This window comes from Anneissia japonica, unplaced genomic scaffold, assembly GCF_011630105.1.
Source record: "Anneissia japonica isolate Jap-2015-1 unplaced genomic scaffold, ASM1163010v1 scaffold483_len1788099_cov177, whole genome shotgun sequence".
Lineage (NCBI taxonomy): Eukaryota > Metazoa > Echinodermata > Crinoidea > Comatulida > Comatulidae > Anneissia > Anneissia japonica.
The window spans coordinates 912,058-924,890 of record NW_022682587.1 but is presented as its reverse complement, the minus strand read 5'-3'; the positions used below and the strand labels follow the sequence as shown (position 1 = coordinate 924,890).

General features: G+C 33.9%; 1 protein-coding gene across 1 annotated transcript; it reads left to right on the top strand.

The window, feature by feature from the left end:
• The first annotated feature begins 202 nt into the window (after window positions 1–202).
• Window positions 203–5,842, top strand: LOC117102342 (mucin-5AC-like). Its single transcript, XM_033242638.1, has one exon. It carries the CDS (start codon window positions 760–762, stop codon window positions 4,918–4,920), a length of 4,161 nt encoding a protein of 1,386 aa, XP_033098529.1. The 5' UTR covers window positions 203–759; the 3' UTR covers window positions 4,921–5,842.
• Window positions 5,843–12,833: the final 6,991 nt, after the last annotated feature.

Genomic DNA, 12,833 nt, shown 5'->3' with positions numbered 1-12,833 from the left:
GTTTTAATTGTAAAATTATATTGAGTGGAAAATATGTAAAAGTTTTTAGCACGACGTTATACAGGATAATAAATGTCTATACGTCACACAATGCATTGACCGCTGTTCACTGATACACACACGCGCCTGTCTATTTACTATTGTGTTGTCTGGAACCATACAGAAATGTGTCACTGAAAATAATAAATGAGAACAAGTACACAGCTACCAGATTTGATAAGTAAAACAATTGTTAGCCATTTACTCACTACACTACGCATGCGCTCGACTTCATGTCTGTCTTCAAATCCGTTTCACAGAATGAGAATTGAATTCATAAAACTTTATTATTAGGGCGACGACACAAGGCAACCGATTTTGTTGGATTCTATGTCAACTTGCATGAATTGCCGGGATGTTACAACACAGTAGATGATCTGAGCATCACGTTGCGCATTTCCTAAATTATGTGCGGAAATTCTAACTACTGATAATAATTACATAGTTAACTTTTACTCTTACTAATCGTTAAGGGTAGCTGAATTGTATGTTTGACTGGACTGTGTTACTGATTGTAATTTGACAATGCCGATTTACAACTCATCCTTAGCAACGGAATTGTTACTAGCGTCAAAAAGGATAACATCATTAGATCCGTACGGAGAAGGTGATTAAATAATTACAAGCTTTCTTGTTTTGTGCAGTTCTTGGATAATAGCAATCACTACAGCTGATATCGTTTTGTTAGTAGGCCTATTCTTGCCTCCTTTTTTTAAAACCATGCTACTGTGGCACGCTATTCCAGGCCTGACGCTGGTATGGTTTATTCTGTGTAGTTACGGCACGGCCATTGAGTTTGTTGCGGAGCCTTTACATACTACTGTAAATTATGGAGATACTGTCACCCTACGTTGCGCTGTTAGGGACCAGGGGAAGATACCAGTGTATTGGCAAAATACGGACACACAGCAATATATTAGCATGGACAGACAGATCGATCCTTACATGGTATTTGGAAATAAAACACGAGAACGAATGTCAATCGCTGGGGACTCGAGGTATGGTGAATATAACTTACGTATTGAAAATGTGACGAACCTGGATGCAGGTTCCTATGCATGTTTATACTCTGTCGTATATGAATATTATTCAAGGACTGCAGAGATCAAAGTCGTTAATCCACCGATGGATGACTATCCCATGTGTATGATGAGTCCCGCCACCCCTGCGGCTATCGGCAACGAGGTTGACTTGCTCTGCGTCAGCTCTGGTGGTAAACCTGCACCTATGCTGATATGGACTATGGGAGATACTGAAATCACTTCGGTATATGTATCGGGAGGAGTAAATGGGGTGACAAGTAATAAACATTCTTTAAGGGTAACAGAAGATGATCGAGGAAAAGTATTTACGTGTAAAGCGACGCATGAAGCGTTCAAGGTGCCGAAAACGTGTTCAATAATACCGATCGGATTTAACATTCCCGTTTATCTACGACCAAAAATCAAAGACGCCGTGGAAGGGCGACGGGCTACATTTTCTTGCTACACTGACAAATCTTTAGAGCCTACGTTTCATTGGTATCTTGGAAATAAACTACTCGATGAGAATGACCCACGGGTGACACCAACAAAAGACGGCGTTTCGAAGCTAAAGCTCAGAAATCTCCAAATAAATGACAATGGAACACACGTTTACTGTGTCATCACAAACCGTTTTGGGGCAAACAAAAATGATAGTGCTTTATTACTTGTATTTCCATCAAATGTTTCTGCAGACAAGAGTACTGGTAAGGAAAAGGTACCTAAAAAGGAAACAGAAACATTTAAAAACGGTCATGATGAATCTAAAAAAGTTACAACCTCGAACCATGTTACAAGATCTAAATTGCTCTTCTCTAGCGATGGACCGGAAGTTGCATTTGTTAAATCGTCGATTCCATCACTCAGTACCAAAGATGTAAATACACCAGTAACCACAACACCTCAACCAATCCTTCACGAAACTAAGTCAAGAGATACGGAATTAAATGAGAGTAGAAGAATAACACCTGAACCTAATAATGTTGTTGATAGTGCAGAACATATTTTAACAACGCAAAAGGATCATAATACATTTGAATGGAAACCGAACAAAAATTCATCACGTGGTACACATACAAAACAACAAAGTGACGTCATAGAGAAGGTAATATATTCATCGCCAACGTTAAAAACAGAAACTTCATATTCTTTGGATAAAGTAGACGGTATATTTTCTAGAGGGCAGCAAACAAATTATTTTCAAACTGTAGACATGGTAACTGATAACCAAGAAGAACGATGGAAAGTGACAGAAGTTGCATCATTAGACGAATACATTTCCTCAACAAAATCAAGTTATAACTTCATTGCAAGCAAGCTGAATTCACAGAATCCTGTAAAAACAAAAACCATCCCAAGTTCGTATGCAACTACTATTTATAATTCGAATTCCTATTTAGAACCAAGTGAAAGCCAAACTGAACAAAACGACGAAGCGACCACAATATCAGTGTTTTCTAACATACTGCCTATCCCTACGCTAATAACGAAAGCTCCAACTAAACCAACTTCGCTAGAATTTAGTAAAAGTCATACTAATGATAACAAAACTATGGAACCAGTAAATTTTACACCAAAACAACACGTTAATCCAACTTCAAACTTGTTTGATGAATTATTAAATTATAGCAGAAGTGCACCCCCGTTACAACTTAGTGAGAATTTGACCACGGAAGCCAAAAAATCAAAATCTACTTCGGAGAATGTTAATTTTTTTCAAAGGGAGTCTCTAAATCATGAAGGTGACACTGCAACTACATTAGTGCCCTCATTGTTTGGAACAGATAAAAGTATGACAATACTGAATGTTACAACCGATCGTAAACAAATTTCCAAAAATATATCACAAAAGATTGCTTTAAATAATGGTTTTGAAAAGTTGCATTCTTCAGTAAGTTCTCCATTGAATAAAACAGTAGGATCAACCCAGAAGAGTATAACCGAAAAGCTGCACAAAATTTTACATGCCTTAACGTTGAAGTCTTCTAATACAATGACGTCAAACACTACGCGCTCGTCAGCAAATATTATGACGACAGAAACATCAAAGGTGTTAATGAATAGTACTTATCCGAATGGACTGCAAACGTATATCAAAAATAAATTAATTACAGAAAAATCAATCAATAATGCTGAGGGAAGCACGTCCTCATCTACATTAAAGTATATACTAAAGAATAGTAATACGCAATCAATTAGAAATAAAAACAATCAGAGTCCTAACACCAGGGGTATGGAAGGCATTCGTGAAAATATGAAAACTCTTACTAAGACCTCTCAATTACACTCAATAGGAAATAAACTGACATCAACGCCCTCTACGGGTAAAAACCTAAGTGTATCAGATTTTCCGGAGGAAGTTATTTCAAAAGAATTATCTACAAAAGGCATTGTTGGTAGTGTAGCAACGTTTTATACTACAAGTTTACCTAGAGATCAAACAGATATTCCTCTTTCGAAAATATATAATCGAACGGATAAAATCGTAACAGCTTTAAGTGGACCGACTTCAAATTTTGCAACAATATTTAATTCAAGCGGGAGTTTGCATAATACAATGAGAACAATGTTACATAAACAAGTGACAAAATCAGAGGCGGTAGATTCGAAGAAACCGTACTCGAATAATTTCACAACAGTTAAGAACTACAATGAGATTAAACTAAAGAGCATGGTAACTGATTCGAGTTATAATCAAGAGGAAATCAATACCTCCCCACAGCCAAATACACAAACTGAATACACGCTAAATGTGTCAACAAATTCGGAGAAACCAAGAGTGTCGAACGTACATGAGACTTTTGCGTTTACTACAATTGCGCCCTCTGATGGTAATGAAATGTCAACACAAACCAAGATCACGGATTGGTCGACTCTTAAGACGTCAACACGCCCGGAAAAAACAACAATCTGGAGTTCACGTGATAGGAAGATTACTGTTACGCCCGCTATTGACAGTAATGTACAGAAAAGTTCAACTTTGTTTACTTCGATTTTAGAGACAACACCTACTAAACACTTTAACGAAAACGAACCACAATTTACTGCAGTTCAGCCGACATACGAATTAGCAAATCTAACAGACACCTCTATGTCTATATTTACGTCAACATTTAAATTAACTGATAAGCACGTGACACACATAAAGCCTATAACAGCAATCGTTAGAAAAATTATTCTTAATTCCACAATGAGCACCGTTTCGACTAAACAATTAGGTGATGACAAGACAACTAATTCAAATTTAGAGAGCACACAAAGTGACATAGTTAACGAAAATAAAATTATTTCACTAAATTCGGTTAGTACTACATTGGTCAAAATACCGAGAAGTCCCTCTGTGGTAGCAGAAAGTTATAAGACTGTTTACGTTAGACCTACATTCATAACTAGGCCTACCGTAGGATTACTTCCTTTTGGGGGCAATGGGGATTCAGACAAAATTCCCCCAGTAAAACCATTTCGAACAGAAAATCCGGCGAGACAATCTGATATTTTTGAAAGCTTACCACAAAATCCAATAACCACACACGAGAGACCAGAGTCATCTAAACCCAGCAAACTCCCAATAACCAGTATTTTTAGAGAGGGCGCTGTTCCTATTGGTAATACTGTAGCCACATTGCGGATAAAAACCGAAAGATCGAACGAAAGCCCCATAAAACCAGATGATCCGCTAACAAGTGGAGATGAAGAAGAAGAAAATAAAGAAACTGTGCGTAGAAATGGAAAAATAATAATGGCATCCATAGTAGGAATGGCTGTTTTTAGTGCATTTATATTAACTATTTTTTCAATTCTTGTAAAATGCTGCAGCAGTAGTGATGAACCACGGTATCAACCACGTCGGTGGAGCTGATCATTACTATGTATAATAAATTTGTAAAATTGTAAAATATATTCATTCGGTGATCAATCGAATTTAGATAGCATTTAATAGAGATTTTTTTGTAGTTTACATATATATCACATATATGGTAAGATATTCGGTCTAACTGTTCAATTCAACTTCCAAGAAATAATACAGTAAACCTACTTGGTTTTACATTTATATTTCAATTAACACTAACAGTCGCCAGGCGTTACGTATAACTATTATATGGGGCATGGAACACTAATGAGATATGTTATTTTTCCAAGTAGACGAGTAAGAATCACTAGTATGTTTGGAATTTTATTGCCTTGGTGTTACCTTTATAAAGAAAAAAAAATGAATACCGTACTATTTCGAAGAGGAATCACAATTAGTGAGCAAGTCAATTTCCTGTAAATAAATCCTTGAAAAAACTAAGCTCAAATATTAGTATGTTACAGTATAACTATATATTTACAGTTTTTGGCGAAAGAAGCGTATTCAAAGCAGGAAACGAAGCTCTGTTCTTATTTGTGTAAGATTAAAATTAATTGGGCGGAATAACGATGACAGTCACTGAATTAGTGCGTTGAATGTTGACGACTGACACCCCTACCATATAGCTATTTTTTGTATAATATTACTCAATTTTGCTACAATACATAGACACAATATAAGAATAATAAGTAGGGCGTTTATTTGCCTGGTTGATAAAAAACATAGTAAAGATGATGATGATGCTGATGATGATGATGATGACTGCGACGACGACGACGACGACGACGACGACGATGATAGTGACAACGTCGATGACGGTGGTGGTTACGACGACGACAATAATACCCGGTTGTATATAGCGCTATAGCTTTCGGAAGGCTGTAAAGATGATAAAGTAATTAACATTAAATATAAAAGATTTAAAAAAAAACAATCAGATTTTATTGATTTCCATATGTTTTACATAGTTCTTTTAGGTTTCACATCGAAAATGATTATTACCATCCAATTTAAAGGTACCGTATATTCAAACAGAATTGGCACAGTCGTACGTGGCTCAAATTTCTCTCGAGTACTGACAATTTACGTAAATTTAGTTTATCTTCAGCCGTACGCTGCGCCTTATTAAATAAGGCGCTTACGGCTGGAGAGCCACAAACATACGTTAGTACAGTAAGTAGACCACGATACGTCATTAAAAAAAATATGTATTAAAAAAAATGAATGCATTTGTCAATCACTTTTGGTACATCTGTTATTTATTCATTGCTGGCAATGGTTGTGCGGATTTTTGGAACTTCTGTCCAATCTTTTAGTGACTCATTATCTTGTCCTTTTCCTGTATTAATAATATCTAAGAGAATATATTTCTTTTAGATGTGTTTTGGTTTCTTCAACTATTCACTTACTTAATCATACACTTGTATTGGTCATTATGAAAACCAAATAATTTGAAAGCTAACATTATTAAAATAGATCACAATAAAAACAACCGATTCAAAACAAGATTTTCAAAAGTGTGGTATACATTCACTCACAATCATGTAAATCTCGAAAAATATATTCATATGTTGATTTAAAAACCGGGTTTAGACACTCTCTGGTAATGTTTTTTTAAATGTGTTTATATATATATATATATATATATATATATATATATATATATATATATATATATATATATACCTCATATTGAGATTTAGTTTGTGTAAAGCATCATTTGTGTATGTTTGTCTTGGGTGTTGTGGACTGTTTTATGTGTGCTGGGCCCTCTGGGAGAACAGTAATTTGTTACTGAAGAGGAAACCCAATATAAAGAACAAACAAATAAATAAATAAATAAATAAATCTGTTGGAGGCTGGCACTGATGTAAATGATGAGCTGCTGCTATGCTACCACTGCTACTTTTACAAATACTAAAATACTCACTTGTACTACTACTATTAACTGCACAACATCCACCATCCAGAGACTACTACTACAGTACTACTCTACTACTGTTACTATTACTACCATATGTTGTGTGAGTGACAAATAAGACGTAACTTATCGTAATTGTATAATAATATATTAATAATATTGACTATTAATAAATCATAAATTCTGAAGAAATAAATATTTCTCGTAGTCAAATAATCTGTATAATCCGGGATACCAACAAAATCAAAATGTTGTTACCTCTAAAAATTTTTGTAGGCACGTCATAGGCTTATATTTTTTGTACTTTCATATTTGTAGCTGTCACGAAAATTCATGTACGATCAACGTTCATTGAAGACCCTGTGTGATTAAGTCCTTAAGTAACATTTTAGGCACGCTTCGTGTATTACCAGTTTATTGGATGAGTTAAGTGACCCCGTCTTATTATTCAACTGACATTCGGATAGTCTTTGTTGTTGATGAATTGAAGATGTTTCGAAGATTTCTTTTTTCACTTTTACATTTTACTCTGGGAAAAATAACAATATACATTATAAGTTTCAAAAATAGGGCTATATTTTGAGTTTTATATTATTCTCTCGCCACCATGCGTAACTCGTACAGTACATACAATTTAAAACACACAATTTCACAAAAACATAGAATCCGTGTGACTTGCCCGTGAGTCTATCGAATACGGTACACCTTGGCTATTCTCAGAGACCTTAGGGGTTACCGCTAATCGTTGCAACCCACAAACAGCACCGCATGCCATAAACATCAAAATCGGATCCATTATCGTTCCTCTCTATAGGGCCTGAAAGGTTGCCTGGGTCAGAAAATCCCCTTCAGTTACAACCTCAAATCGACCCAGGTGACTTAAATTTCTCCACCTTAATTTTAAAGGAGCAATGAGAGTGAAAGGTTTTTTCTTTCAAAAGTTGTACTACTCCATGTATAGTTTGTCTTGGTGTGGTGTCTTGGAAAGGCCTACTTCCGTTCCGTCTTTTTCGGTGGTTATTTTTCTGTCCATACTTTATCGGCCCTTTCCCGACTACGTGAGACACTGCTTATATTATATTCAATTAAATACTTAAGCTAATGATCGGGCCCCGAACCAAATTCAATCTGAAGCTAAGAAAACTGGTGGATCTCTATAAATGACGATACTTTTAAAAACAACTAATAAAAACATAGGAATGCATATTGCTAAAAACGCATTGTATCTTATTGTCAATTCTCGTTGACAAAACACATGTTTATTATGAAATAATGATTGTCTCCTTCCTGTTGTGAAAAGCGTTTCCGGTTCACCTATGTTTTCAACCATTCTTTGGTACAGTCACCGATATTCACTAGTAAAATATATTTGTACAATCAGTGAATTTGGAATTAGTACAATGGTTATCAAAATAAGTATATTGGTGAAGTGTTGTCATGTGTTCATTGAATATTGGGTTAAATATGAATTAATATGTTTATATATTTAAGTGTTTATTTTGTCAGCTAAGCCTCGAATTTTCTTATCGTTAATGCTAGGGTTGGAATGCACCCTCACCAATCATCACGAAAACAGTATAGGCATACTACCGGGTAAATAAACTATGCCTAAATAATAATAAATTGGAATTATTGATGGTCAGTGAATAATTATTGGTTTTGGTAAATACTTTAGACCAATGTGATATCCAACAGCAACTGAAATAAATATTGGATAGCCAATAGCGTAGACCGAGTAATCGTTGTGTTTGATTAAATAATAAGAAAACCTTTAGTCGAATTTGAATGGTTTTTTTTTTACTAATGGTTCATAAATTATGTGTTTGCTAATTAGCTTTAATCATAACTGATGTATAGAGTTGTATACAAGAAAAACACTAATGGTACATTGATGATTCTTTGGATAATAAAAGTCACTGTCGTGAACAATTAGACTGATCTGACCTTTGTAGTATCTAAAGATTAAATTCATTATTAGAAAAACAGGTTTCAAAGTTAGATTTTTAATTAAAATCTATTACAATTAGGCCTATTCTAAATTTTACTTTACTTACTTTTATCTTTGTTTTTTTTTTTATTTATTCGTTCGTCCGTTTGTTAGGTGGGAGCGTGTGGCGCAGGGTGTAAGGTGTTGGGCTTGATCGTGAGATCGGGAGTTCGAGACCGACGCTCGTCGCATTGCTTGTGTCCTTGGGCAAGACACTTTACTTACATTTGTTCGTCTTCACCCAGGAGTATAAATGGGAGGGTCATGCTGTTAACCTGCTTGTCGATGACCCTGCTACGACTGTTCCAGTCAATTAATAATATCAATTAAAATTATGATCCATACAAACGAACGAACGATTTATTTATTATTTGTTTCAACTAAATATAATTCCATATTTGGGGTCCAGCTTAGTGTAGTTTCAGAAAACCACTGTTAGTCATAGGGTCAGATTTGTTTAAAATGAATGAATATGTACAGAATAACGGTCCTTTATAAACCGAAAATACTGCACGGTATAATTAGAATAATGTAAATTCCCACACACATCAGTGAGTCATGATCGTGTATCATTCAACAGAGTCAAGAAATGCAAACCTTATCAGAATAGTAAAAGGGAATGAAAATTTAACAAAATAATAAAAAAAACATTAATAAAAAGAAAAATATTATTAATATTAGTAAGTAAAATCTATAAAAAAAAAAAAACAACAAAAAATTTAATCAAGACAATTAATGTGCCGTATCATTTGAAAGATCAAATGACATACTCATTTGACATTATTAAACAGATATTTAACTATACAAAATCCTGAAATTATACATCTACATCATCTACAAGTAACTAAGTGTGAAAAAATTTAGACAAAGATTAAAATATGGCTAAACGTGTTATAGTTCATGTAATTCATCTCATGGAAAAACATGAATCACATCTTGAGGTACGTCATCAGGAGACTGATTTTCATTTTTTCCTGAAATGATAATAATTAAATTAAAACCTCGTGTGTCCTTAAACTGATTCAACCGTTGTTTATATAATTATCTTTTAATAGTGGCTGTTGTTTTAGTATTGTTTCACATCATGAATTTAATTGATATATTGTTTCCTGTTAGTTTAAGATGTAGATTTATTATATTAAATGAGATCATTACCAATACCACCATCATTTCCGTCATCATTACAATCACCACCACCATCACTATCGTCATCATCATCATCATCACCACTATCATCAACATCATCATATTTATGTTCATCACTATCTTCAGCGTCGTCGTCATTGGTCTTAGATTCGAAATTTTCAACGCCAGAATTTTACAGCACGTTTCTTTCAGTTGCGTGTATTTCTTTGATATAATAAAACCATGGTGACAAAAATGTGTATCTAAAGGAGACACTATACTTAATTCAAAATTGTTACAGCCTACACTAACACTATTATTTTCTTTAAAAATCGTTCTTTTTTACACTAACACTTCCGTATTATTGCAGCAAACAGCTTCAAATAATACATAGCTTTCCCTTAAAGTAGATTAATTGCTAATTTAGTAGTTATCTGTAATAAGTGGTGAGTGACTGGGTGTCAAGTATGTGAAACTAATTATATAGTTGCATCTTTAGTTTGTCAGAAAAGATAAAACTGCGTGAAAATTATCATTACTTTCAATTATGGTTCTTCCTAATTACAATGTACATACTTAAGATGTACTATCCTAATAAAATCTGACAACTTCAATTCACATTTACTTTCAATTAAAGCTTTTTTCATTCATCATCAAACACTTCCAATAGTCTGACAAACGTCTTTATTATTATTCTTTATATAAAAAATGCACTTTAAAAAAATTCATGCCCACTTATATATATAAGTAAGATCGTATAACCTATATATATACGACAGTGAATAATATCTGTCTCTTATACACATCTAGATGTGTATAAGAGACAGGGATGGTACACAGTTGGGCAATTATTCTAGAGTTTTTAACTAATACTTTATAAATAGATTTCAAAGCTTAAGATAAATTACAAGGGATGAAAGAACACATTATATGACCTAACTATTTTAATCTTTATCAATTCTAGTCTGTAACTTTTGACGGTGTCTGCTATCGTGAGACATTGCTTCAAATCCCAGTGGATTTTCCTAAGTGACTCATTTGTAGGTCTTGATGTATTATTACGAATCATGTTCCACTCAATTTATGCTCTGCAGAAATCATATTTCCAACAATGTAATAAGGTCAGGCCTGAACGAACTGAAATATGGAAAACCAAGGATTGCCTTTTTTAGACAAATATATACATTTATTACAACGGAGCCCAAATTGAACACTTGTAAGATGTTTCAATTAATTTCGTTTTATAATGGACCAATTTGGGTATGTGGTCATCTAGAATGTCGGACAATGGGTGTCAAAGTTCAGAGCCAGTTGCAGCTTCGGTATCTTAGGCGCTCCGAGCTTTCAATTTCAGTTTTGTACTCTATGAAAGGTATAATACCGTGGGACTATGTATTCTATTTTCATTAATTTTGATGATCTAAAAACCTAACTGGGGACCGTATTAAGTTCCCGGTAGTGTAGCCCTGAAACTGCGGCCATTTCAGACAAATTGTTGGTTTCGATGATATAATGAACCACATTTTTAACTTATTCTAGAGAAAATAATAAATTGTATAGTTGGATGTGTGTCGACAGTTGATGGGGTTACAGGAAACGCAGCAATTTTCTATAATAATAATAAAAATAATAATAATAATAATAATAATAATAATAATAATAACAATAACAATAACAACAATAACAATAACAATAATAATAATAATAATAATAATAATAATAATAATAATAATAATAATAATAATAATAATAATAATAATAATAATAATATGATGTCGTTCTCATGTAGCGCTTAATGCCTTAACAAAGCCTCTAAGCGCTTCACATTACTACCCCGGTCATTGAATCAAACACATATGGAACACATTGAACAGCTTGCGTAATGGAAACGCAAGCTGCTCAAATTTTGTATAGGTACTTTCCTACGGTAATGTGCTAATATAATGTGCTTGTTGAAATTTTGACTCTAAATTCATGGTTTTTTCTTTTGTAGACTGTAGACCTACTAGCTGTTTTTGTTGTTGTTTTTTTTATATTATTTTTTGGTTTTTTTTTTTAATTTTTTTTGTTTGTTTGTTTGTTTGTTTGTTTTTTTTTTGTTTTTTTTTTGTAAGATATGTCACTCGTCAATCTATGCACAATTCATGTAAAGATAAGACAATAGGTAGCAGATAACTTACAACACATCCAAACAATACGGTAGTAAACGGTTATATTTAATGTTTTTTATTAATTTTTTTTTAAAGAGGGGGTGGGGCGGAATTGCATTAAATTAAAGTATGAGTGCTATTTCCGGCCATCTAGAGGTGCCGTAGCCATAAGAATTTGTACATGTACTGTACCTAATTCCGAACTAGTGATGCTGAATAAATTTGTAAAATACTTTCTGCAATTAAACATTGATCTATACAGATCTGCCTCCGTTCGGTCTTATTCGGTGACCTTATTGACTTTAAAATGTAAAAGTCGTTGACCACCGCGCTGCGTATCACATAAAATAAACTAGGCTGCCTATATTAGAAGATCATGATCCACATCAAGTAGACAAATACTTGTCGTAACTGGATTTTAATGGTTTTACGTTTATCTGATTGGAGAGACCGCTTCCATTTACCTGTATGGCCCACTGGTCAGTCTTTAAAGATCTTTCTAAAATTCGTGGGAAATTCTTAATACTTCGTGGCATCCTCAATTAGACTTGTATTTAAAAATTGCCGATTTTTCTACTTCATTTAAAACAATTTATAAATTTTTTTAATACAGGCAAAGGTGATAATTTTGGCATGAATTCAGATACTGCGCGCTTATATTTGCTGTTTTAGTGGAGTTGAATAGTTTAGTGGTTCAGTTACTTGCAATAATCTTAGGGTCCTGGACTCAAACTTCCTT